Source organism: Scyliorhinus canicula, chromosome 27 (genome assembly GCF_902713615.1).
Source record: "Scyliorhinus canicula chromosome 27, sScyCan1.1, whole genome shotgun sequence".
Taxonomy (NCBI): Eukaryota; Metazoa; Chordata; class Chondrichthyes; order Carcharhiniformes; family Scyliorhinidae; genus Scyliorhinus; species Scyliorhinus canicula.
In genome coordinates, this window is record NC_052172.1 from 11328289 (window position 1) to 11355585 (window position 27297).

General features: G+C 43.9%; 1 protein-coding gene across 2 annotated transcripts in view; it reads right to left on the bottom strand.

Annotated features, from left to right (window-relative positions):
• The window catches only part of LOC119957992 (heterogeneous nuclear ribonucleoprotein U-like protein 1), a 69312-nt gene that overhangs the window by 40367 nt on the left and 1648 nt on the right, over window positions 1-27297 (bottom strand). For both annotated transcript variants that reach the window (XM_038786243.1, XM_038786242.1), the window contains exons 2-5: window positions 11798-11956; window positions 7887-8025; window positions 6443-6516; window positions 6193-6332 (exon numbers count right to left, since the gene is read on the bottom strand). In XM_038786243.1, coding sequence (XP_038642171.1) covers window positions 6193-6332; window positions 6443-6516; window positions 7887-8025; window positions 11798-11956 — 512 coding nt within the window. The remainder of the gene's footprint in view (window positions 1-6192; window positions 6333-6442; window positions 6517-7886; window positions 8026-11797; window positions 11957-27297) is intronic.

The window sequence follows — 27297 nt, forward strand, 5'->3', positions numbered from 1 at the left end:
TGTGTTGAGGACTGTCAGAGGATACAGCAGGACATAGATAGGTTGGAGACTTCGCTGAGAAATGGCAAATGGAGTTTAATCTAGACAAATAGGAGGTAATGCATTTTGGTAGGTCAAACATAGACGGGAAATATACAATAAATGGCAAAACTCTTTTGGAATATAGAAAGTCAGAGAGATCTGGGTGTACAGGCCCACAGATGTTTGAAAGTGGACACGGTAGTCAAGAAAGTATCTGGAATGCTTGCCTTCATTGGACGGGGCATTGAGTATAAAAGCAGGCAAGTCATGCGACAGTTGTATAGAATCTTGGGACAGCCGCACTTACCTTGCGCATAATACATGAGCTGGTTTAGCTCAGTGGGCTAGACAGCTGGTTTGTAATGCAGAACAAGGCCAGCAGCGCAGGTTCAATTCCCGTACTGGTTCATTGCCCGAACAGGCGCTGGAATGTAGCGACTAGGGGCTTTTCACTGTAACTGCATTGCAGTGTTAATGTAAGCCTACTTGTGACAATAAAAGATTATTAATTCTGGTCACCACACTACCAGGTGGATGTGGAGGCTTTGGAGAAGGTGCACGGGAAGTTTACCCGGATGTTGTCTGGTCTGGAGGATGTTAGCTATGGGGAGAGGTTGAATAGACTCGGACTGTTTTCATTAGAACGACAAAGGTTGAGGGGCGACCTGATAGAGGTCTACAAGATCCTGAGGGGCATGGATAGAGTGGATGGGCAGACACTCTTTCCCAGGGTGGAGGGGTCAGTCACCAGGGGGCATAGGTTTAAGGTCTGTGGGGCAAAGTTTGGAGAAGATGTGCGAGGCAGTTTTTTTTTTTTATACACAGAGGGTGGCAAGTGCCTGGAACGCGCTGCCAGGGGAAGTTGTGGAAGCAAATACATTAACGGCGCTCAAAAAGCATCTTGACAAATACATGGCTAGGATGGATTTAGAGGGATACGGCACTAGGAAGTGCTGAAGGTTTTGGCCAAGGATGGCATCATGACCAGTACAGGCTTGGAAGGCTGAAGGGCCTGTTCCTGTGCTGTATTGTTCTTTGAATGATGTAGTGTTTCTTGAGTGTTGTTGGAACTGTCCTCTTTCGAACGAGAGTAGCATGTTCCTCACGATCTTGACTTACGGAGCAATTGAAGGCGAGTGGGTCTTGGAGCTGAAATGATTGGCCTTTACAACCATCTTCCATTTGTACTAAGTATAACCTCACAGCTGTGACTTAGCTAGGTTTCCTTGGATGCCAAACTTGGCCAAATGCTGCCTTAACATCAAGGCAAGTCATGCTCACCCACTTCTGGAATTCAGCTCTTTTGTCCATGTTTGGGGGCAAGACTGCAATGAGCTCTGAAGCCTTGTAGTCCTGGTGGATCCAAAGTCAAGCATTGGGTGAGCAGGTTATGGGTAAGTCATCGCACCTCAACAGCACTATTTATGACTCCAATTTTGACGGTCTCCAATTTCCATCACATTGTTATTGGCAACCATGCGTTCAGCCTAGGCTCACCATAAAAATCTACCCCTACCCCTGTCCTACTATCTCCATGTGGTCCGTATCAAATTTTATCTGATAAAGCTCCTGTGAAAATACCGTGGGGCATTTTAAAGACACTTTACAAATCAAAGTGACCTGTATGCTGAAAGTGCAAGACTGTCAAATTTGCAGACAGCAATCAATGAACAATGGAAACAGAAATTGCAGTTAAGAATTTGCAACAGGGCTCAATCATTCACATAATCTGGCGATAGGCAGGATACTTAATACTAAAAGTATTTCTTATTTTGTGAAATAAATGGAATAAAATCAGCAAGAGATTCTGAAAGGATACATGAGCAATGGTAGCCTCATCACCATCGATATATGATAAACCTGGCGGAGCAGTTGAAAAGACTAATACCAAGCGGAGATGATAAACAAAAGAATAAGAAGTCCACCAAAGCTATGCTGAATATTGTAATGGTCAGAGTTACACAGTAAAACCAGATCAATCTTTGAAGCCTAGAGAAACTTTTTAAAGAGATGGAGCTCTCAAAATATTCTATAACATATATTAAAGGGTTTGCAGAAGATTATTCCAGGATATTACTTTAAAGTAAAGCAGGCTAAGTTATATTAATTTAAAATCAGATGCATCAGCTGGAACATCTTAAAAGGGGCAACAATCTATATTCTGCCAGTAATTGATCCAAACTTCAAAGTTAATTGATAATTAGGCAAAGAGTTAAGGCAGACACGGACAAGCTATAATTGACAGTAACGCTTCGCATTCTTCACTTTTCCACTGCACTACCTCATTCAACCCTCACAAACAAATTACAGCAAGCAGTAGAGTTAAAAATCTGACGATCCCAGTTCTCTGTAACTCTTCAGGACAATTTGGAGGGCAGCTGTCCTTCAAGTGGAAGAAACGTCATCATTGAATACATTTAAGACTGAGATAGTTTTGTGGTCACGAAGAATGAAGGGATATGAGAGAGATATGGGTGGCAAAGTGAAGGTGAAGTCCAGGATCAACCCTGATCATAGTGAATGGCAAAGCAGGAGCTGCAGGCCGTATGATCTACTCCTGCTCCTATAACTTATGTTCTTATCATGTGGACTCAGAGTACAACTCAAGCTTGCTTGATTAAAGAAATAGATCCTAGCAGGGCACCAACGAATACAGGGTTTAAATTTCCTGATGCACTGCATGATTCTGGTCACTACAAGGAAATCAGTGAAATTTTCTGATCTTAGTGGCAACAACTGTGTGAATTCTCAGAACCCCGTGCAAAGTTGTTTTGTTTTGCACCTACACTACGCCTCCAGGTAACGTGATGCGTCAAATGTGTTAGCGTAGTGGTTGGCCTGCTAGTCGCCCCTTGCTTTCAGTTCTCATCGCTGGCTAGTAGTACAACTAATGTGAAAAGAGCCACCAAGAGCACAAAGCTATCCCGCCAGTACTTAGCCTCTTCATCAGCTAGCCCAATATAATGCCTCCTCACGGTGACATATGTAAACTGGGTACCTTGCAGACCCAGGCTAAACTCGGAAGCCTTGTTCATGGATGCTTGGAGCTTAGAGGATTATCTTTCGACAGCTGGGCTGTTAATCAGTGCATCAGGCAAGGTAAACTCAACAAAGAAAACAACGGTCTTCCACATCAAAAATCTTGAATGGTGTTCATTTGTGCATTAAATATTCTATGCAGTGATCACATCGCAAGGGATAATCAGTCAATCTCAATTCCATTGGAGAAATGTCTCCTAATTCTCAAGACAAGGATTGAAAATGTAGGCTGTGAGAAACATCACAACCGTTGAAGGAAGGAAATGTGATTTACTCACCAGAGTCTTCTCAATAACCTACTTGTACAACATCTAAGTAAAGGAGTTAAGCAATGTGGAGAACAAGGCTGTCTGGAAACAAGCCTTCTTGACCAACAGGGCAAAGATGCAGGCCCAAAACTTCCAATCTCTCACTGGGGAATTTGGACTTCCAATGGGCAATTTTCTCTGCGCCTGGGACCCTCCAAAACTCTCGAGTTAATGTCGGAGATGATTCCAACTCATTTACCAGAGTAGTTACTCAGGGAAAGTTAGGAGGAACGAAATAGGTTCTAACTTCTTGGTAACTATACCCCCTCACTCACCCTCTCACACCAATTGTTTTCGCTCTCTCACTGGCTCCGGGACTTTAAACTTACCAGAATAAGGCAGCTAGTGCTGAAAAAGAGGTTGCAGCCTCTGATTAAGAAGAGGAAGAACACCCAAAACGGAAAGAAGGTAGCAGGAAATTTCCATTCCAGTGAAGAAGCTGCTACACCAGTCACGGCGGTTCTTGCAAAGGAACTTTTGTAACACGGCGTTCTCAAAACTTCAATGTAAAACTACAGGACAAGTCACCGTAAGAATCCATTCAAGAAATCCTACCCGTGCCAAAGAGAGTTCATTCTTACATAACATGTTGGCCAGATATATGTGACGCTCGATTAGGATCAAAGTGGTTTCACTTTGCACCTAAATACACAATACATAGCGTGGTAATAACCAGCCCACCCGCTGTGTATTTGCCAGCAGTGGGCACAGCCCTCTATTGGTTGACACCGGGAGAGTCATCGTTGGGGTTTTCCGTAGCGGCACCCTCCACTACCAGGGAATATGCCGCAGGGGGTTGCCATCAGTAGGATCAGAGCATCGCGCTGGCAGAAAAGGCCTGAAAATTTCAGCCATACTTTCACAACTGCCACCGTGTTGTCTAGTCACTTGCAAACATCCAGCTGTGGTTACACTGAATCCAACTGCTCACTCAGGCTAAAACAGAATTTGCCGATTCCCAACACCGCGCTGCCACTGCGCTAAACAATGCTTCAATCCCCACATCTCGTTTATCAACAAGGCTTGACCACTTCTTGCTCTACTAAAACCCTGATCCATCTTCATGCTGGCAGAGATGTCAATTACACATAAACACTTACTAAGACCACACTGGCTCCCTGCCCCTCTTAAGCGCAGATTTCAAAATCTTCCTTACCACTCCATGGCCTTGTGTAACCTTATCACTGCAGCTTCTTCAGACCTTTTGCTCTTCATATCAAAGTCTTTCCTCCATGCTCAGCAAAGCACTTATCAACACTCCCATGAAAATTTATTTCCTAAAACCTTCCATCATGCTACATTTCTCCAGCTCTGTTCAAGACTCCTTGAACCTACTCCTTTGATGTAACTCTGCCAGAGTCCCACCTCCCTGCTGAGAACCGATCACCACATCAAAGTTGCTTTGTCAATTCGAGTTGCCGGGGTTGAGGTGGACCCTTCTGTAACACTGAAAAGACTGAGACATGTATTTTCACTGTTATAAACAGACAAAAAGACACGCTGTTTGATATGACTCACCAGTCGCTTGGCTGTACAGCCTACGTACCTGGTTACACACCAGCAATAAATTCATACACTACATACATTGTCAACCAGCCTGCGTTTCCAAAACTCAAAACAGTGTGTCCAACATTAGATGTGACCCCATGACTGGACAGTCCTGAGAATGTTAAGAATCACACTGACAGGGGCTGGTTTAGCTCACTCGGCTAGATCGCTGGCTTTTAAAGCAGACCAAGCAGGCCAGCAGCACGGTTTGATTCCCGTACCAGCCTCCCCGGACAGGCGCCGGAATGTGGCGACTAGGGGCTTTTCACAGTAACTTCATTGAAGCCTACTCGTGACAATAAACGATTTTCATTTCATAACAGCCAATTTAAGATTATCAGTATTAAGCTCACAATATGGTTCACTTAAGCTTACTAAAAGCTACATATATTGATTTACGGCCCTGCCCTCTGCAAACAGAAAGAATACGTCCAGGCATTGGGCTTTTCAACAAAAAGCATGGGAACAATGGTTCCCTGGTGAATTTCCCATGGCAACATCTCAACTAATCAGAGTCAACGTGTCTTTTTTTAAATTAAAGCAAAGCAAAGACTTGGGGATAACTAATCTCCAGTGCCTTCTCCATGGCAAAGCTTTGACCAGGGTTCATTTACCAACCAATCAGCGCCCTTTTCACATGCAAGATAAGTTGCTGTCCCCTTTGAAATTTGGTGTTCTCGCATCTGTCCTGACGAAGATGAAACTCTTCAACAGCGCATCTCGTTTCTCAGCAACAGTCAAGTTCTGTACTATCAAGTAACTATATCTTCAGTACACGAAAAATCACTAAATTGGATGGGATTTTTGCCGTCCTAGGAATAATGTGGTGACTCAATCGGCAAAGATAAACCTTCAGGAAGATACACTTAATGTGCACAAAATAAAATGCCTGTTACTGTTTCTTATATAGTATGGCTACTTTACAGGGCAATTTTAAAGTGAAGCCATCATAAATTGAGCACAACAGGGGCATTGAATGTAGAGTCCCAACATGCAGTACAGGGATGCAAGACATGATTCCCGAATTCCCAATTTCCATGGCGCTGCTAGGGGCAGCGTGCAATGGGCCAGATGCATTAGCACTGGTACAGGAAGGACGAATGAGTGCCCTGTAAGGCGACTATCAAGTACATCCCAGCATGTGGTTCATGTGCACTACTGGCGGTGGCCTAGGAGCAGCTCACCTGCCTAGCTAGAGTTCTGTGGCCTTAAGAGACGTATATGGGGAGAAGAAGATAAAGGGCAATTCCTTGCCCTTAAAGAAAAATGCAAGTACCTTAACTTCAAAACAAACTTTCCCCTTGTTGACCCCATATGTTGCTCGTGCTCCTGACCACAGATATGCAAATCCTTCAATAGTCAAGGGGTAGCCACTCAAGCGGTCTCTAGCCACTTTAAAGTGCAGATCACAGTTATCTAGGATGGAAAACATGGAAAAATGTAAGACAGGGAAACAAGAACATGTCAAGTCAAACTAGTTCAGATCACCCTGAAAATGGTTTGTTACAAACTGCTTTAACACTTACAAGTGTCAATAATCACACACGATTCATCGAAGTATTCCTCATCATCCTCTGCAGGCGGCTGGGGAGATTTTGCTCTATGAAAAAGCAAATACTGCTGTTTAACTAGTTAACTGGCTAATAGTTCACAGGCAGAAATATTAGTTTACCTTCAAATCAAATCTCCAATCATTTGCTTTGTTCATAAAGCTAGGTTTTACTCAGTCAATAACTCACTGAGCCTCATTGGCATTTCACGCCCAGCGTCAGGATCAACCTAATAGCAATTACAACACATTTTATGGAAGATGCATCTCTTCTGGGTGGCATAGCGGTTAGCACTGCTGCCTCACAGCACCAAGGGTCCGGGTTCAATTCCGGCCTCGGGCGACTTTCGGTGTGGAGTTTGTACGTTCTCACGTGTCTGCGTGGGTGTCCTCTGGGTGCGCCAGTTTCCTCCCACAGTCCAAAGGATGTGCGGGTTAGGTGGATTGGCCATCCGGGGATAAGCAGGTTAGGTTATGGGGATAGAGCAAGTTGGCCACTCGTAAATGGGCAAACTGCTCATTCGAAGGGTCGGTGCAGACTCGATGGGCCGAATGGCCACCTGCTGCACTGTAGGGTTTCTATGATTCATTTCCCACCAGTCACCTAACCAGTCTGTCCATGATTGCTGCCTCACCAGAAAACCTTTGCATTGTTTAGTCAAGTTAACTTGGATCAAACCAGCAATACATTCACTTCAGTTGTAACTCTTTCAGCCGAGTACCCTTGCTAACAAAGCAAGGTGCATATCAATAATAAGACAGTCACAATTGGATGTTTTATGCTTTTTCTATCTTTTATCCTTAGGTACAGTCACCATAGGAACTCCTCTAAGTTCCAGTTGTAAATCAGGCCACAGGATAACCTGATTAACAGGTTAACAGATTAATACAGTATGTTAACAGATTAACATACAATCAGCGTAATATATATTGGGTATAGGTATTATTCAAATGTTCTATTTATTCTGCACTTGGGTTCCTCCAACCAGAGAGGAAAGGACTTGTCAAACTAGATTTATCTTACTTTCACCTCCATGACGTGAATAACAACCATCTGAGACAACTTTTTTTGTGTCCCAAGCAGCACATTACCATTTCGCCAAGTGTCATTAGGAGCTGCCAGTGCTAATCTTAAAATGGTCCGGTGATATTGCTGGACATAATTTCCATGCAAATTGGATTGACTGTTGTCACTGCCATCTAGATTTGCATCAAAATGCATCTAGCAACATATGCTGCAGCCAAATGGCATGCTCTTCAAATCACATTAAAGCAGCTATGACTTCAATAATAAGAGCAAAAGAGTCAACATAAAGCCCAGATAATAGCTCCCTGTAAATAATGAAAACTCCATCCACAGCTCATGGAACGAATGGTCCCGAGGACAACTAAAACTCATCATTCAACAGAGCGTTACTCACCTACTGTAACTCCTGTCCTCTCTGTATTCATAATAACCATGCCCTTGATCAGGGTATGGCCTCTTTCTGCTCAGCTGCGTCTCCCGTCTGTCCTCCACTTCATCCACACGCTCCTCCTTTACTTCAACTGGTTGAAATTCTGCACACAAGTAACGCACGGTATTAAAAGATTAATACAGGCAAATCCCTCCATTGAAAATCTAGTTGAAAACAAAGCACGAAAACAAACATATTCAAGACCAAAAGGACAAGATGGATTTGCCATTCTGAAAAAGGAAACTGTAACTTAACACAATTCGCAGGTACTGTGGGTGCTAAATAATAACCAAACTGACAAATTTCAGCAATTAGAATACAGATTCCCATATTCATGGCATGTAAACAGAGTTGGTGTAGGAGAAAAATCTATTGAGGATTTGTACAATTGTTTACCGCGAGGATTAAGCATTTTGCAATCCATAAAGTCTCCTTTTTGTATTTAAGATGAGATTGGCTAGTTCTCTCTATAGAACAAACCAGGCAGCCCTAATCCCCCTTTCTATCCTTGTAGCCCTGCAAGTTTATTTCCCCCAAGTACCCACCAATTTCCTTTTGAAATCATTGATCGTCGGGCAGCATGGTGGTGCAGTGGACTGACAGCGCTGGCCCTGGGTCAGTGTGTGTGGAGTTTGCACATTCTTCCCGTGTCTGCATGGGTGTCACCCCCACAACCCAAAGGTATGCAGGTTAGGTAGATTGATAACACTAAATTGCCCCTTATTTGGAAAATAAATAATTGAGTACTCTAAATGTATTAATTTTAAAAAATCATTGATCGTCTCCGCTTCCACCACCCTCATAGGCAGTGGGTTCTAGGTCATTACGACTTGCTGTATAAAAAAAAACCCCATCCTCTGCCCAGTATTTCTTGCCCAAAACCTTAAATCTATGTCCCCATAGCTACTTGGAGCAGCATTTATTGGTTTTAATATTGTACACCTCTAACAATCTCCTCTTCCCGTACCAGCCTTCCCGGACAGGCGCCGGAATGTGGCGACTAGGGGCTTTTCACAGTAACTTCATTGAAGCCTACTCGTGACAATAAGCGATTTTCATTTTCATTTCTTGCTCTCCGTTGCTCCCAGTTTCTCCAACCCAATCTTCTAGCTAAATTCTGGGACATACATATACATAAATATAAGAAATTTTATGGTAAACCTTCTCTCCACCCTCCTCACATGCCTCCTTTTAATTCATCATTCAACCACATTGCTGTGGGTCTGGAGTCGCATGTGTGCCAAACCCGGTAAGGACAGCAGATTTCCTTCCTCATAGGACATAATAATAATCTTTATCAGTATCACAAATAGGCTTACATTAACACTGTAATGAATTTACTGTGAACATCCAATAGCCCCCACATTCTGACGTCTGTTCGGGTACACTGATGGAGAATTCAGAATGTCCAATTCACCTAACAAGCACATCGTTCGAGAACATTAATGAACCAGATGGGGTTTTATGGCAATTGCTGAGAGTAGCTGTCAATTACAGATATTTTTTTAATTTATAAATTCAATTAATTTAAAATTTGAATTCCACCAGCTGCCATGGTGACATTGGAACTCATGTTGCCAAATAATTTGCCTGGACCTCTGGATTGTTAGTCCAGTGACATTACTGATAGTCCGGATATTCCACCATCTACCCCAATGGTGTAGTCCTTCCTAAATTATAGTGACCAGATCTGAATGTAATACACTCTAGTCGGGGTCTAATTTCTAGGAGCTCAGCCAAGCATTCCTAAATAAGACACCTGATAACTACATAAAAAGCAGGTTGACATGGTCAGCTATTTTACCAGACCTCGTTATGAATGCCTGGCAGAGCTCCAAGAATGGTTAATGGATTAGTGCAGTGACACATCTTGCAGCGGAGTGCTAGTTTTCTTTGGTTGACACCTTATTATCTTGTAATAACTTGGTATTTCTTTGAAAATGTTTTGAATTCTGGTGGGTTTGCTTTGTCGAGATTAAGGTGTCAAAATGGTTGAAAGTTTCCTCAACAAAACTTTAACTGCCTCTGATTGATTCAAAGCTTTATAAGAAGCTAAAGAGGGATGATATTTCTGAAAGGGAATGCTGAGTGGCATTTTAGGCTCCCAATTTAGGACTACTTTTTCCCTTTGGGTTCATGATCCCTCTGAAGTACCCTGAACCACACCACAAACAAAAAGGGTCCCGCTTCAACAAAATTGTTGGGGTCGGTTTTCAAATATCCACCTCTGAAATAGAGCCAGTAACAGCAGAAGTGTTATGTGCAGGCTCACTACCTGCACCATTACAGAAGTGTTATGTGCAGGCTCACTATCTGCACCATTATGCCACACAGGCAAAACAGGGAAAGAAACCCAGAAGTGAGACACAACTGACATATTTACAGGTGCAGCCCGGCTCCACGAAGATTGGGGCCTTTGTATCGGACTTCATGTTAAAAGACACAAAAAGCACTGCAGAAATAGTAGAAAACTCAATCGGCGTGGGGAGGGAGGAACTTAAAAGATGGATAGAGGATTGGCTAACTAGCAGGAAACAGAAAATTAGAATAAGAGGTCCACAAACATCAGCGCTGAAACCTTCATTATTTACAGCCTATATGAATGACTTAAATGAAGGGACAGAATGCATTGTAGCCAAATTTGCCGATAATACAAAGATACATAGGAAAGCAAGTTGTGAGAAGGGTACAAAGAATCTGCAAAAGGCTATAAACAGGTTACGTGAATAGACAACATTTTTTGCAGACGAGTCTGATGTGGGAAAATTAGAGATTGTCCACTTTGATAGGAAGAATAAAAATGCAGAATTATATTTGAGGGGGAAGACGGCAGAATTCTGATGTAGAACAGGTGTCCATTTCTCATGCTAGTTTCCGTAAAATGTTACTTTAAAGTTCTTGGGCTGGTTTGTGTTCCTTCTGGGTGGCTAGAAATTAACACCGTTGAAGCAACAAGTTCATTACATTTTTCTTTTTATAGACACCACTGAGTGTTGACGACAAGCTAATTAATTGGTAACTCTACTGGGTAATGAGGACATGTGACATAAGTGCCTGCTTTGTGAACTTATGTCCAAGGGATAGTTTTATCATCTTAATTTTTCATCAGAACTGGTTTAATATCTAAGCAATCAAATAAATTCTTCCGCACAGATCTGCAATCAATCAGATTTATAGTGTACAGATCAAGTCAACTATTCGGATAGCAATTATGAGGATAAATTGAGGACGTGTCTCTCGTCGGTGAGCTAATTTGTGGGGCCTCACTGCCAGGCACTGTGCTTACAAAGCCACATTCCAGTTTGCAGGGAGTGAAGGCTCAGCCTACATCAGATGGGATTTGGTACACAAGTTAAAAATATGTAAAAATGTCAATATCATAAGTGCTAGTTTTCCTGGCTTGAAGGTGTGTGTACTGTATGTCACTGAGAAAGGACAAGATTCCACTCGGCCGCAGTGAATCAGAAATTCCCAGAGAAAGGATAAATTAAAAACAGCTTCAAAGAATCATAGAATCCCTATAGAGCAGAAGGAGTCCATTCGGCCCACTGAATCTGCACCAACTCTTCGAATGAACACTCTGCCCGTTTAACAAGTGTCCAGCCCTCCCTATCCCCGTAATCCAATAACCTAACCTGCATTTCCCCATTACTTCCTCCAGCGAAGCCTACTGGGTGACAGTACTTCCCGACTACACTCCGAGAACCCATTGGGTAACAGCAACTTATTTGTGTCAGCAATAGAGGGAAGACTAAACTTTTGCCATGTCAACTGGACCAGTCACTGGAATATAATGCTGTATTGCCGTTGATAACAAAAATGTATTATAAAGTAGCGATTTAAACTGACCCGCTCACATCAACAAATCTACCAACCTGATTTACGTGGCTGTGCTGCTTCAACAGATGGCTTTTCATAGGTTCTCTCGACATTTCCTCGATCGTACCTTCTAAAGTCACCACCCAGATTATCACACTGATCGAAGGAGTTCCGGTCGCCGCCATAATTTGTTACCCGATCATCAGGCAAGGCAGCTGAAAGGGCATGAAGACAAAGTAAACTGAAATTGTGCAGAAAGTAGAGTAATAACAGCCACGTCTCACTTCGTATCTCTGGAAACAAAAACCTACAGTCCCCCGTATATTTGCTTTAAAGTCACCGTATTTTCAACAGGTCCCCCAAAAAATGGCAGAAGACCTGCTCTGAATTTTGACATCGAATTTTTGCCAGCAGGAAGGGGGTGGCATGACTCACATGGGTCCATTTGAACTTAGTACAGAGTTCCAGGGGCCTTAATCTGCAGTGTGGGAGTCACAAATTCATAGGTGTAGATGTAAATGTTCTAAGGGCAAGTGTCATGGTCTGAAGTTTTTTAAAAAATCTTCTGCTTTTTAAAATTGAAAACAAAAACAGGCTTAAGATAACCGAGTGTTAAAATAGCACCATTTGCTGGACTGCTTTGATTGACAGGATATCTGGTGTAGGTTCGATAACCACCTTTGCGCAGTTTCAATGGAACTTTGTTGATATTTGAAGGGCTATTATTGTTGTTCTAAATGCTTGGCTGAGGGGGGGGGGGGGGGAGAGAGAGAGAGAGAGAGTGAGGGAGGGAGGGAGAGAGCGAGTGGGGAGGGAGGGAGCAGCCCTAATTTTCTACTGGCAAACATGCCCAATGTGAACTGGTTTGATGCAGGAGAGATTCACATAACAGCAGAAAACAATTACTGACGCTTCTAAGAACTAAATGATTCTTTGGGTTATCCTGCAATCTATCACATGCAAGTGTGTTACAAGCTATCATCGCATATGACAAAACCTTGCCTTTATGTAGTCACTTTCATGATCTTAAGACATCCCAATCAGCTTTACAGCCAATTACGTGCTTTTTGTGAATTGCAGCCACTGCTGTAATCAAAGAAATGCAGCAGCCAATTTGCAGACAGTAAGCTCCCACAAACCGCAATGAAATAAATGCCAAAATCACAAATTCAGAGTGTCTGGTCAGAGGTATAAATATTGGTCAGAACACCGGTGAGAACTATTCTTGTGGTCTTAGAATAGTATTGTGAGATATTTTGCCTTTTCCTCTTTGTTTCATCCAAAGGACTGAACCGTTGAAAGTGTAGCAAACCTTTAGAACTGCACTAGTCACACAATACAACAGGAGTGAACTGACTCGGATTAGAATCACAAAACGAGGGGCAAATAAAGTTTAAGCATCTTCTCCCCTTAATCACAATCTCCCAAATTAAGTTGACTACCAATTGAGTTGACTACACACCCATTTGAAAAAGGTTAACGGAGGGAATTATTTTTCATCTGGCAGGTCTAAGCCACACAATGCCAGTAATACATAGATACATAGAACAGTACAGCACAGAACAGGCCCTTCGGCCCTCGATGTTGTGCCGAGCAATGATCACCGTACTCAAGCCCACATATCCACTCTATACCAGTAACCCAACAACCCCCATTAACCTTATGTTTTAGGACACTAAGGGCAATTTAGCCTGGCCAATCCACCTAACCCGCACATCTTTGGACTGTGGGAGGAAACCGGAGCACCCGGAGGAAACCCACGCACACACGGGGAGGACGTGCAGACTCCGCACAGACAGTGACCCAGCCGGGAATCGAACCTGGGACCCTGGAGCTGTGAAGCATTTATGCTAACCACTAATAAAACCACAAATTTCCATGTAATAAAAGCAGAATCTGATTTAGTGAACACACAAAAGGCAAAGTCAGTTTTATTTTCTTTATTGCAGTAAATCTGCAAAAGCTGAAAATGAACAGGTCAGTCAACACGCGGGAAGGCCGGGTTCGATTAGGGCAGCACGGTAGCATTGTGGATAGCACAATGGCTTCACAGCTCCAGGGTCCCAGGTTCGATTCCGACTTGGGTCACTGTCTGTGCGGAGTCTGCACATCCTCCCAGTGTGTGCGTGGGTTTCCTCCGGGTGCTCCAGTTTCCTCCCACAGTCCAAAGATGTGCAGGTTAGGTGGATTGGCCATGATAAATTGCCCTAGGGGCAGCAGGGTAGCATGGTGGTTAGCATAAATGCTTCACAGCTCCAGGGTCCCAGGTTCGATTCCCGGCTGGGTCACTGTCTGTGTGGAGTCTGCACGTCCTCCCCCTGTGTGCGTGGGTTTCCTCCGGGTGCTCCGGTTTCCTCCCACAGTCCAAAGATGTGCGGGTTAGGTGGATTGGCCATGCTAAATTGCCCGTAGTGTCCTAATAAAAGTAAGGTTAAGGTGGGGGGGGGGTTGTTGGGTTACGGGTATAGGGTGGATACGTGGGTTTGAGTAGGGTGATCATGGCTCGGCACAACATTGAGGGCCGAAGGGCCTGTTCTGTGCTGTACTGTTCTATGTTCTAGATACAGAGAACATACAAATGCCACACAGTCACCCAAGGCTGGAATTGAACCCGGGCCCTTGGCGCTGTGAGGCAGCAGTGCTAACCACTGTGCCAGTGTGTCACCCATAGGACATGTTATTGACAGATATCCAAGGCCAGAAAAATAGACAGGAGGGAGGGAGGGAAGGACACCTGATAATCACAAAGGGGTTCGGATAATTCACCTCCAAGCTGCTTAATAGAATCATACAAACCTTCAGCACACGAGAACATACAAAGGAGGAGCAGGAGCATACCATATGGCCCCTCAAGCCAGCTCAGTACGATCAGGGTTGATCTTCCAGCTCAACCCCACTTTGCCATGTGCCTCGACTCGCCCCTCAGTCTTAAATACATTCAAGGATGGAGCATTCACAACCCACTGGAATAAAGGATTCCAAAACTTCACAACCGTCTTTAAATTAAGTTTCTCCCCATCTTAGTCCTAAATAATCGACCCCTTTGTCCCAAAACTGTAGCCCCGTGTTCTAGAGTCCCCAGTCAGGGGAAACAGCTTCAATATCTACCCTGTCCAGCCCTTTCTGAATCTTGGATGTTCCTTTTCATGTCTGTGACAGTCAGCCTCACCCCAATTTCCAACTATTTGTTTGTGGCCTTGTTGGTAATAGCAATTCAAGTGCTTCAAAAATGCAATGAGGATTTCTTCCTCCCCTCTCCTTTCAGGCATTGAGTTCTAGATTCCCACCATCCTATGGGTGAAAATATTTCTCAACTCTCCTCTAATCCCTCCACTTTAATCCTGTCATCTGATTAGCGATCATTCTGCTAAAGGCAATCTACCCTTGCTCCAAACTCACCATTTTGTACAACTCAATTAAGTCTCCAATCAGCTTACTCTGCTCCTTGCTGCCTCAGGGATCCGGGTTCAATCCCAGCCCCAGGTCACTGTCTGTGTGGAGTTTGCACGTTCTCCCCGTGTTTGCATGGTTCTCAGCCCCACAACCCAAAGATGTGCAGGCTAAAGTGGATTGGCCACGCTAAAAAAAAGCTTATTCTGCTCCAAAGAAAACAACCTCAGCCTCTGCCATCTTTCTCCATAGCTAAACTTTACCATTCCTGGCAACATCCTTTATAAATTTCCTCTGTACCCACTCCAGTACAATCAAAATCCTTCCTGTAATATTGTTAGCAGAACAGGCTTGTACTCTGTGACATAATTAGTATTGTATACAGTTCCAGTCAGACCACCCCCCTATATTCTATGATTCAGCTAATAAAGGAAAGTATGCCTTCCTGTCTGCCTTCTTAACCACTTTATCCAATTGCCCTGCTATCATTAAGCATTTGTGGACGTGCACGCTCAAGGTCTCTCCGTTCCTCTGCACTGTTCAGTATCCCATTATTTTTATGTTCCCTTGTGGTTTTTGCCCTTTCCAAATGCTTCACCTTGCACTCTCTGGGTAGAGTTTCATTTGGCACTTTTGGCCCACCCGCATTTCCCCATTACTTCCTCCAGCGAACCAGCCCATAAATAACTTCCTGCAGTCTTTCTTCTCAATCATCAAAAAGATTTTTGCATCATCTAAAAACCTCTTAAATGTGGGGGCCATGATTAAGTCTAAACCATTGATATGGGGAACAGAATGAAAGGGAACCAGTACTGAGCGCTGCGAGGGCGGCATGGTGGCGCAGTGGTGAGCTCTGCTGCCTACGGCGTTGAGGATCTCTGTTCAATCCCAGCCCCAGGTCATTGTCTGTGTGGAGTTTGCACATTCGCCCAATGTCTGTGTGGGTGTCATCCCCACAACCCGAAGATTGTGCGGGTTAGGTGGATTGGCCATATCTTTTTACACAAATTAATTAATTAATTAAGTAATTAATTAAACTAACGAGCACTAATTGTGTGTTGGAGAAACAGGGTACCCTCCCCTAAGTACCAATGTATTCACTGAGCTAAATCACTGGCTTTTAAAGCAGACCAAGCAGGCCAGCAGCACGGTTCAATTCCCGTACCAGCCTCCCCGGACAGGCGCCGGAATATGGCGACTAGGGGCTTTTCACAGTAACTTCATTGAAGCCTACTCGTGACAATAAGCGATTTTCATTCATTTTCATTTCATGTACAGGGAGGGAGGGGGAGGGGGGTGGATACTCTGATTTAATATTAAAACAGTGCACAACACATTTCTACAAACAAATGGCTCAATCGCTAAATTTTGAGCTGGAGACACCAGGTACCCTCGCTCTCTGTACCAACAGAAGGGAAGGGAGGTGGTGGGGTGTTTGTGGAGAGGAGGGCCCAATGGGACACTGCCTGAACTATCTACGGAGGCAGAAAAATAAAAGAACCTTCAATTACGATGTGCCAGATTACGGGAATCCCCCAGAGGGGTGAGGGGCGACACAGCGCGGGCCTTGTGCACCCTGGGCTCCCGACACTGGGTGGCTGACAGCCTTTGGATAGCCACGCTAAATTGTCCCTTAATTGGAAAATAATTGGGCACTATAAATATTTTTTAAAAGCACTGAGCCCTGTAGGACTCCATAATAATAGTAATCGTTTATTGTCACAAGTAGGCTTCAATGAAGTTACTGTGAAAAGCCCCTAGTCGTCACATTCCTGCGCCTGTTCGGGGAGGCCGGTACGGGAATTGAACCCACGCTGCTGGCCTTGTTCTGCATTACAAGCCAGCTGTTTAGCCCACTGTTCTAAACCAGCCCCTTGTGAAACCCCATTTGAAACAGCCTAGTCACAAAAGCACCTATCAACCATTGCCCTTTGCTTCCTGCCACATAGCCAATTTTGGATCCAACTTGCCAATTTCGTTTGAATACCACAGGCTCTTACTTTTCTGACCAGCTGGGCATTGGCAAAAGCCTTGCTAAAATCCATGTCGGCTACATCAAATGCATTACCCCATATCAACCTTCCTTATTGTCTCCTAAAAAATTAGTCAGACTTGACCTTCCCTTAATAAATCCATACAGACTGTCCTTGATTAATCCGTGCCTTTCTAAATGACAATTAATACTGACGCTGAAGAATTTTATCCAATAATCTGCCTACCACCAAGGTTAGGCTGACTGGCGTGGAATACATCACTATATCTATCTCTTTCTTCCTTCTTAAACAATGTACATTAGAGATCAGTCATGGGATATATAAAATTAGCTTCTACAGTAAAATGCAGAGATAAAAAAATGGATGAAAAAAGTGCAAGTAATAGGGTGGAGGGTGGAAAAGAGACACAGGAGAGGCACAATAATGTAAACAAGGAGAGAAAAGCATAAGGGGAGAGCAAAAGAAATCTGCAGAAACAGATGTGTAATAAAAATACAAAATTCAAGCAAATCACCAACGACCATCTCCCTGCTGGAGGACAGACCCCTCCCCTCCTGTATTCCACTCCCAGCATTTTCCTTTCCCCAAGCTTAAAAAAAACAATGACTGCTCATCTGGAGGACAGAAGGGTGAAGAGTGGAGAAAAACATGAGTAAACAAGGAGGGGAAAAACTGAGAGCAAAGGAAAACAAGTCAAAAAGGCAGATGTGTGACTAAAATAGAAAATTCAAGCAAATCACCACAAACCTACGAACTTCACATCACCAAAATGATGCAGCAAGTTAGTTGCGCAGTTTCAACCAATTCTTTGGGAAGTATTATTAGTTTGGACCATATCTAGATAGCACCAGGCTGAACATGAACATTTACTGAAGCGATGAAAACAATCAGAATTGCATTTCTGTTCTGAAGAGTTTTGAGATTTCCCTTCACCAATAAAGCTGTTATTTATTAAAGGCTATTCAACACTAAGCATTAAATCTCCACAAACTAATCGAGTGGCAACACTCTCATCCAAGTCAGAAAGTTGCGGGTTAACGCTCCAGTCGTGACTTCAGCACAGAATGAAGGCTCACTCTCCAGTGTAGTATTGAGGGAATGCCGTGCTGTCAGCGGTGGCTGTGTGCCCACTCAAGTGGACGTAAAAGATCCCTCAGCACTTTAGGAAGTTCTCAACCATTACCACTAAAATAGCTTTAAAAATTAATTAATGGAATTCATTCAGAGATTGTAAATCTCCTCAAGTATTCTTCGATTTGTTATAAAATGAAACAAGCTTCTATTGCGTATCCACGTCAAAGTCAGCTAATCCTTTGATAGACTCTTTAAACTTTCAAATCCCAAAACATGAACTCAGCAGCCCTTTGTCGAAATAAGTGCTTTTGGAGCATTTGAAACTCGGCCAAGCATTCATTATGACCTCAGTTATAATAACAGCTCTTGGGAAATGTTAACAATGAATTCTAATAAAACTGCAGGAACCGATGGCAGATTTTCTTTCTAATCTGCATCAGATGGCCAACAATCAAAGCTATATTTAACTCTAGAAGAATTGTTGAGTGCTGTGAAAGTGCTAGAAAGATGTGGTGCTGTTTCTCCAATTCTCTTGAGCTGGCTGCCTGGAAGTTAACTTCATTAAATGTCCCTTTCGTCCAGTGGCAAAAGTGACATACTATATCAGCTACGGTGGATCAAAGTTGGAATGCAGTGTTCAAATGTCTGAGCATTTGAACTAGCACAGTGTACAGTGGTTATTAGCACGGTACCACAGTGGTTATTAGCACTGCTGCTTCACAGTGCCAGAGACCTGGGTTCGATTTCCAGCTTGTGTCACTGTCTGTGCAGAGCCTGTACGTTCTCCCCGTGTCTGTGTAGGTTTCCTCCCACAAGTCCCGAAAAATGTGTTTGTTAGGTGAATTGGACATTCTAAATTCTCCCTCTGTATACCCAAACAGGCGCCGGAGTGTGGTGACTAGGGGATTTTCACAATACCTTAATTGCAGTGTTACTGTAAGCCTACTAGTGACACTAATAAAGATTATTATTATAATAAAGTTCTTCTTCGATCCCAAAGTGCTTCAAGACTACTAAAATACTTTTTCCACTTGTAATGTATGTAAACCATAAGGTTCTATAAATAGCAACATTTTAGTGCTATTGGTTGAGGCCATTTATGATTGACACAATGAGATTTCCTGGTCTTCTCCAAAGAGGATAATGGAGTTTATGTTTTTGGTAGATAAGCACAGATTTAACATCCCAACAGAAAAGACAGTTAACATTCAACAGTGCAGCAGCAAATCTATCGGGTCCCACAAACAGGGACCAACAGCATCCAAAACAGCTGGGGTCAAGTCTCAGGCCTTCTGAACTACCCAACCTAGCACTTGCCTGCTGCCCCACGGCCACTTACAATGTGCTTCCAGGGTCAGCAGGCCTGGCTGTCGTCCCCTCCCCACCCCCCAGAGTGAAATTTGTCTGCAATACCCGTTAAACCAACGATTGACCAGGAAGTCAGACAGTTTTTTGACTGGATTAGCTGCCTAGGTCATGAAACGCTCTCCTCCGTGCTCCTAACGAACTCCCCAGAGCAAAAAAAAAAAAAGAGTGGAGATACGCTAGCAAGGTGCTCACCCAAAGATATTGAATGAATCTGGAAATCAGGAGAACAGAACAAAAATGTGAAAGTCACCCTCCGAATAATACACTCAGCGAACAAATCAAAGGCCTGGTTTCTGCTAAATTTTGGAAGATGTTATCAAGGTGAATTTTGGCCCCCTGGTCACCATAGCCGAGATCTTCCCTTAGAATGAAGTATTTTTATTTCTAAAACCAATTCTTCAGACTAGCTATCGTTAAAACATCAGAATATATCTGGTTACGCAGAACAGACTCATCATTTGCAATACGTTGCATTATGGTCTTACATAACTGGCCTTCGAATAAGAGCGAGATGCATTTAGCTCCCACCCAGGTTGCTGCTCTTCAACAAAGGAATGCCCGTTTTATTCCCCACAGAATTTCCTCCTGTGAGGATGACTTTCAATTCATAAACCCCCAAGCTCCAAAATTACGAGCTAAAAATTATCGGGCACCAACCGTGACCCAAAGCGAGATGCCACATTCAGTTGTTAAGCCAATAGGAATCCATTGCAAATGCCACTATGGTTAACCCAACATACCCATCCTGGATCTCACGGAATGGTGACCAAAGAACGCAAACAATTCCATGTCAAACGTTCTTGTTTATTTTGAACATTATATAGTTTGTGAGGAGCGAACCGTATGAAAGGAGTCCTTCAACCAAAGAGGTTAGACAACCACATTGTAGGTTTAAAACTGCCAAAAATGAGATCACGACTCAAATCTCTCCATCTCTGCGTTCCTGAAAACAAATTCCCCCATTAGAAAAGATTCAACTTTTTCACAACCAGCCTTACCAGCAATTCACTCCATGGTGAACACCAAAGATCTTACATCTGTCCTAAACTTGTCATTCACAACCCAGTCTTGCCCTGCTTCCAGTTATCTGAAAAGATGGATTCAAAACGGGCAGCAGGAAGTAAAGTTGAGCATTTGGGGACTGTGGGAATTCTCGGCTTAGCAGGTGAGCAGTTCTCCAACTGAAATTAAGTTTAACATTTTGTATTTAACGTACAAAGAACAATACAGCACAGGAACAGGCCCTTCGGCCCTCCAAGCCCTTTAGGGAAGCGCCGTAGCGCAGTGGTTAGCCTGCTGCCTGTGGCGCTGCGGACCCGGGTTCGATCCCGGCCCTGGGTCACTTTCTTGGTTAGGTTTGCGCACTCTCCCAGTGTCTGCGTGGGTTTCGCCCCCACAACCGAAAGATGTGCAGGTCAAGTGGATTGGCCACGCTAAACTGCCCCTTAATTGGAAGAAAAAATAATTGGGTACTCTAAATTTATAAAAATAAATATTAATCAGCTGTGGAAGCAATTGCCTTAAATAAGTGCTAATTATTGTGGGCAGCAATTGCAAATTAGTGTGGTTCAAAAGTAAAAAAAGTGGTTGTAAATGAATGGGAAAATTGGTGAGACTGGAAACAAGATATTGCTCCACTCCGCACCCACCCAATACTCGTGGATCGTTTAAGCTACAGGCAGCAAGTATTTAATATTTTTGTCCAGAGTTTGAATAAGTATTGAAAAGAAACAATCTAAGTTGTTTATAGTCTAGTTTTTAGCTCAAGATACGGTGGAAAAATGTGTGTCTAGATTGCAGTTTGCGGAAAGCAAGACTTTCCTGATCAAACATCTGCAGCAGATGGCTCTACATGGATTCTCACCAACTCAAGTCATTGAGCTGGATTGCGAATTGCAGGCACTCTAACATGGGAGAGTGGGAGAAGTGTGTCTGGACAATTTGATCGAGATCTGGGGCATGCCGAGTTGAGAGATGTAGGGTTAGATAATAAGGCCATAAGACATAGGAGCAGAATTAGGCCACTCGGCCCATCGAGTCTGCTCCGCCATTCATTCAATCATGGCTGATATTTTCCCATCCCCAGTCTCCTGCCTTCTACCCATAACCTCTGATCCCCTTATTAATCAAGAACCTATCTATCTCTGTCTTAAAGACACCACAGATTGTGGTTGACATTGCAGAAGAGTGTTGGGCAACCAGGTGTGATAAAGAATGAGGATCTGCAGGAGCTAATCCTACACTACAGGTAGGATGTACTTTCTACCTGGTGAGGTACAGTTAAAGACAGACAGATTTTTAAAAATTCATTTTTACGGGGTGCGGGTTTCGCTGGCTAGGCCAGCATTTGCTGCCCACCCCTAATAGCCCTTGATAACGTGGTGATGAGCTGCTTTCTTGAACCGCTGCAGTTCATGTGGTGTAGGTACACCCACTGTGCTATTGGGGGAGAGGTCCAGAATTTTGACCCAGTGACAGTGAAAAAACTGCCGATATATTTCTAAGACAGGATGGAGAGCGACTTGGAGGGGCCTTCCAGATGCTGTTCCCATGTATCAGCTACCCATGTCCTTCTAGACGAAAATGAAATGAAAATCGCTTATTGTCACAAGTAGGCTTCAAATGAAGTTACTATGAAAAGCCCCTAGTTGTCACATTCCGGCGCCTGTTCGGGGAGGCTGGTACGGGAATTGAACCTTGCTGCTGGCCTGCTTTAAAACCCAGCTCTTTAGCCCTGTGCTAAACCAGCCCCTATTAGATGGTAGTGGTTATGTGTTTTCAGGCACTGCCCAAGGAGCTTTGGTGAGTTCCTGCAGTGCATCTTGTAGATGGTACACACTTGCTGTGTGTCGGTGGTGGAGGAAGTGAAGGCTTGTGGAATGGGTGCCAATCAAGCGGGCTTTGTCCTGGATGGCGTTGAGCTTCTTGTGCTGTTGGAGCTGCACTCATCCAGGCAAATAGAGAGTATTCCATTACACTCCTGACTTGTGCCTTGTAGATGGACGACAGGCTTTGGGGAGTCAGGAGGTGAGTTATTTGCCGCAGGATTCCTTGCGCTCTTGGAGCCACAGTATTTATACAGACTCGTCCAGTTTCTGGTCAACGGTTACTCCCAGGATGTTGATTGTGGGGATTCAGTGATGGTAATGACATTGAATGTTACAGGGTGATGGATTAATTTGCCCTTATTGGAGATGGCCATGGCCTGGCACTTGTGTGGCACGAATGTTATGTGCCACTCGTCAGCCCAAGCCTGGATATTGTCCAGGTCTTGCTGCAATTTTCACATGGGCTACTTCAGTGACGAGGGGTCAAGAGTCGTGCTGAATATTGCGTAATCATTCGTGACCATCCCCACATCTGACCTTATGTTGGAAGGAAGGTCATTGATGAAGCAGCTGAAGATGGCTGGGCCTGGGACACTACCCTGAGGAACTAATGTAGTGATGTCCCGGGACTGAGGTAAGTGACCTCCAACCACCACAACAACCATCTTCCTTTGTGCCAGGTGTGACTCCCAACCAGTGGAGAGTCCCCCCTCCCAGTTCCCAGACTCTAGCTAGGGCTCCTCAATGCCATACTCGGTCAAATACTGCTTTGATGTCGAGGGTAGTCACTCCTACCTCTGGAGTTCTGCTCTATTGTCCATGCTTTAACCAAGGCTGTAATGAGGTTAGGGTTAAGTGACTCTGGTTGAACCCAAACTGAGTATCAATGAGCAGGTTATTGCTGATACTAATGCTGATAGCACAGTTGATGACCCCTTCACTGATGATCAAGAATAGACTGATAGGGCGGTAATTGGTCGGGTTGGATTTGTCCTGCTTTTTGCGTACAGGATGTCCCTGTGCAATTTTCCATATTGCTTAGTAGATGCCAGTGTTGAGCTGCACTGAAACAGTTTGTCTAGGGGTGCGGCAAGTTCTGGAGCACAAGTCTTCAGTGCTACTGCCAGATTATTGTAGGGGCCTACACCCTTGAAATAACTAGTGCCTTCAGTCGTTTCTTGATGTCACGCGAGGTGAATCAAATTGACTGAAGACTGGCACCTGTGATGTGGGAACCTCTTGAGGAGACCAAGATAGATTAACCACTCGGCACCTTTGGCTGAAGAAAATTGGGAATGCTTCTGCCTCGTCTTCTTCACTGGTCTATCATTGAGAACGGGGACATCTGTGGAGCCTCCTCCTCTAGCGAGTTGTCTATTCGCGACCGAATGTGGCAGGACTAGAGCTTAAATCCAATCCACTGGCTGTGGGATCGCTTAGCTCTATCACTTTCTGCTTATGCTGTTGGGCAGACAAGTAGTCAGTCCTGTAGCTTCACCAGGTTAGTCATTGAATTCCTACAGTGCAGAAGGATGCCATTCGGCCCATTGAGTCTGCACTGACTCTCCGCCACTAGAGGTGGGGTGGTGGTGAATGAAGGAAACCTATTTAATTGTTGTTGGATTCCTGGCTGTCTACCCAGTACTCAGTCTTTCCCATGCGACACGGTGGTTGCACTGCTGCCACACAGCTCCAGGTACCAGAGTTCAATTCCGGCCTTGGGTTACTTTCTCCTCGTGCCTACGTGGATTTCCTCCAGGTGCTCCAGTTTCCTCAGTCCAAAGATGTGTTTCTTCTCAGTCCAAAGATGTGAGGGTTAGGTGGATTGGCCATGCTAAATTGCACCGTAAGTGTCCAAGAGGTTAGGTGGGGTTACTGGGATAGGGTGGAAGCGCAAGTAGTCTCAAGTAGAGCGCTGTTTCCAAGGGCCGGTGCAGACTCGATGGGCCTCCTTCTGCACTGTAAATTATATGATTTCTTTATGGAGGCTTTAGCTTCAAAGAGCCCCCGAAAATCAATAAAAATGTCCACGGGCTTTCAAAAAATGTTTCGACTCCTGGGTAATTTCTAAATGGTAAAAGACTATAAACAAGTGACAGTCCAAAGAGATTTGGGAGTTCCCTGTATACAGTCCATTAATGTCAACAGGCACAGGATATAATTAAATTCTAATGGAATGCCAACCTTTAAAAATGAGTAGGTTACAATGCAAGAGGAGATGATGTGTTATATACACCCCTGGTTAGACCATACCCGAGTACTGTGAGCAGTTCTGGGCACACACCTTTGGATATATTGGCCTTCAGCGTGCAGCATAGATTTATTAGACCAACACCTGGATTCCAAGGTTTACATTACAAAATTAGATTACACAAACTGGGGCTGTAGTCACCAGAATTTGGAAAGCTATGGGCGTCTTTTAGAAGATTCATAAAAGGGCACAGGACAGGGTAGATGGAGAAACTATTTCTGCTGGTTGGGGAGTCGAGGACTGGGAGGCATAAGTCTTAGAAATTAGCCAGACCTTTTACAGGAGTGAAGTCCGGAAAAGCAATGTTACAAACTCTCCTGCAAATGGCAACTGGTTCTAATCAATTGTTAATTACAAGACCTTTTTTGTTATCCAAAGGTATTAAGGGATCACGGTCAAAGGTATGTATATGAAGGTCAGCAGATGTTGAACAGTGCCCAGCTGTACATATAGTGCTGCTACATCTTTATGCTCACCCCCTTGGTTTATCTTCCCACAACTTAAGACAATCGTCATTTTGTCCAACTAGACTACACGTTCAAGTCCGCCACTAAATAGTGGAACAGGCTCAGGCTACCCCTGTTCCTATATATATTGCTATATTCGACAGAGCAACGTTTGAAGTTGCCTCAAATTTTTTTTGTTGACGACTGAAGTGCTTGTCAAGCCATTCCTCAACAGAGTCAGGTTAAAACCCCCACTGCAGACTTGAAATTACAGTCTCGACCGACTGGGTGATAATTTTCTATGGCGCGGCAAGTTTAAGCTCTTTCTTTGTAATTTATCCCTCTTACTTTCCAGGGCTTGGAAGGCTTCTTGTGTGTCACCATTTCACACATCACCCTGGTTAATACAAGTCCCTGGATATGCAATGCTGCACAGCAGTATCAATAACACTACACACTACTGAGGTCCAGCCCTTCTCACACAATCATTGGCCTCATCAAAACGGCAGAGCGACTGTGCCCTATTAATGCATTTACCTCTTAGAGGTTGATGGCTGCAGTGACATGCATTGACTTCTCACATTTAAGCACTCCATATGTTAAATAATAATTCAAAATCCAATGTTTTGTTAAAACAATATAGGTCAAGATGACAAACGTAGAATCCATTCATTTACTGAAAAAAAATCAATAAATCATTCAGTTTACTTTCTCGGCTCTGCTGAACAGCTTCAAAGTGATTGGGCAAGTACGTTTTGTTCAATAATTTGAATATACCTAATCTGCCTTCCCAACTGACATGGAACGGAGCAGAAGGACACATTTGGACTGGCAAGCAAAAAGACAAATTTCAAGCAGCTTCTTGAAGGTGAGATAGATGGGGCGCGAAAAAGGTTGGGGAGGGAATGCCAGAATCAGAGTAATGCAGTTTCTGAGAGGTTGTTGGGCTAGAGGATGTTATCACTCTTTAAAAAGAAAACCAATAGCATCCATCAGAACCAAGTACAAACACCGTACCCAACATTGCTGTATCCCCCTTGGCAAACCCAAAATAAGCTACTCCATCTGTGCCGCGATGCTCACCAAGTTCAACAAGGCCAAAATCACTGAACTTTGAAGATTCACACAATTTCCATTGACATCACTGTACAATCAGCTGACAGGAGTCACAGGACTGAACAATTCTATCAGGGCAGAGTTGTAATTTATCCAACAGGGATGAATTAAGTCAAATGAAGGCAAGGATCCAAACTCTTCTTTTGGATGGTTTGTCTCCAGACGTGACTGCTTGATCCATCGCTGAGAGAGATTCTGGTCATGTTTCAGATCAAATTCCTTCTCATAAATTACTACTAAATCTGCTTCCAACACTCTTTCAGACAGTCTCTCTAGGCTCAAATGGCTTTCTTTTCCTTGGAATCCACAGAACCCCTACAGTGCCGAAGGAAGCTATTTGACCATCAAAGAACAATACAGCACAGCAACAAGCCCTTCGGCCCACCAAACCTGCACTGATCCAGACTCCTTATTTAGACCTACTACTTTTGTCCAAACGATCTCCATTCCCCACCCGTTTGTGTCTATCAAGATACATCTTAAACGTTGCTGTTGTGCCTGCCTCCACCACCTCCACTGGCAACGCGTTCCAGGCACCCACCACCCTGTGTATGAAAATCTTTCCCCGCACATCTCCCCAAAACTTACCCCTCTCACCTTGAACTTGCGCCCACTTGTAATGGAGTCTTCCATCCTGGTAAAAAGCTTCTAACTATTCACCCTGTATATGCATCTCCTAATTTTGTAGACCTCAAACAGGTCTCCCCTCAGCCTTTGTCTTTCCAACAAAAACAATCTGAGTTTATTCAACCTCTCCTCATAACTAACACCCTCCAGACCAGGCAACATCCTGGGAAACCTTCTTTGTACTCACTCCAAAGCATCCAAGTCTTTCTGGTAGTGTGGTGACCAGAACTGCACGTAATATTCAGTGTGGCCTAACTAAAGTTTTATACAACTGTAACGTGACCTACCAACTCTTGTAGTCAATGCCGCACCCGATTAACCCAAGTATGCCATATGCCTTCTTGGCCACCTTATCCACCTGCATTGCCACTTTCATGGAACTATGGACCCGAACGCCCAGATTCCTCTGTACGTCAATGCTCTTAAGGGTTCTGCCACTTATTGTATAATTCGCACCTGAAT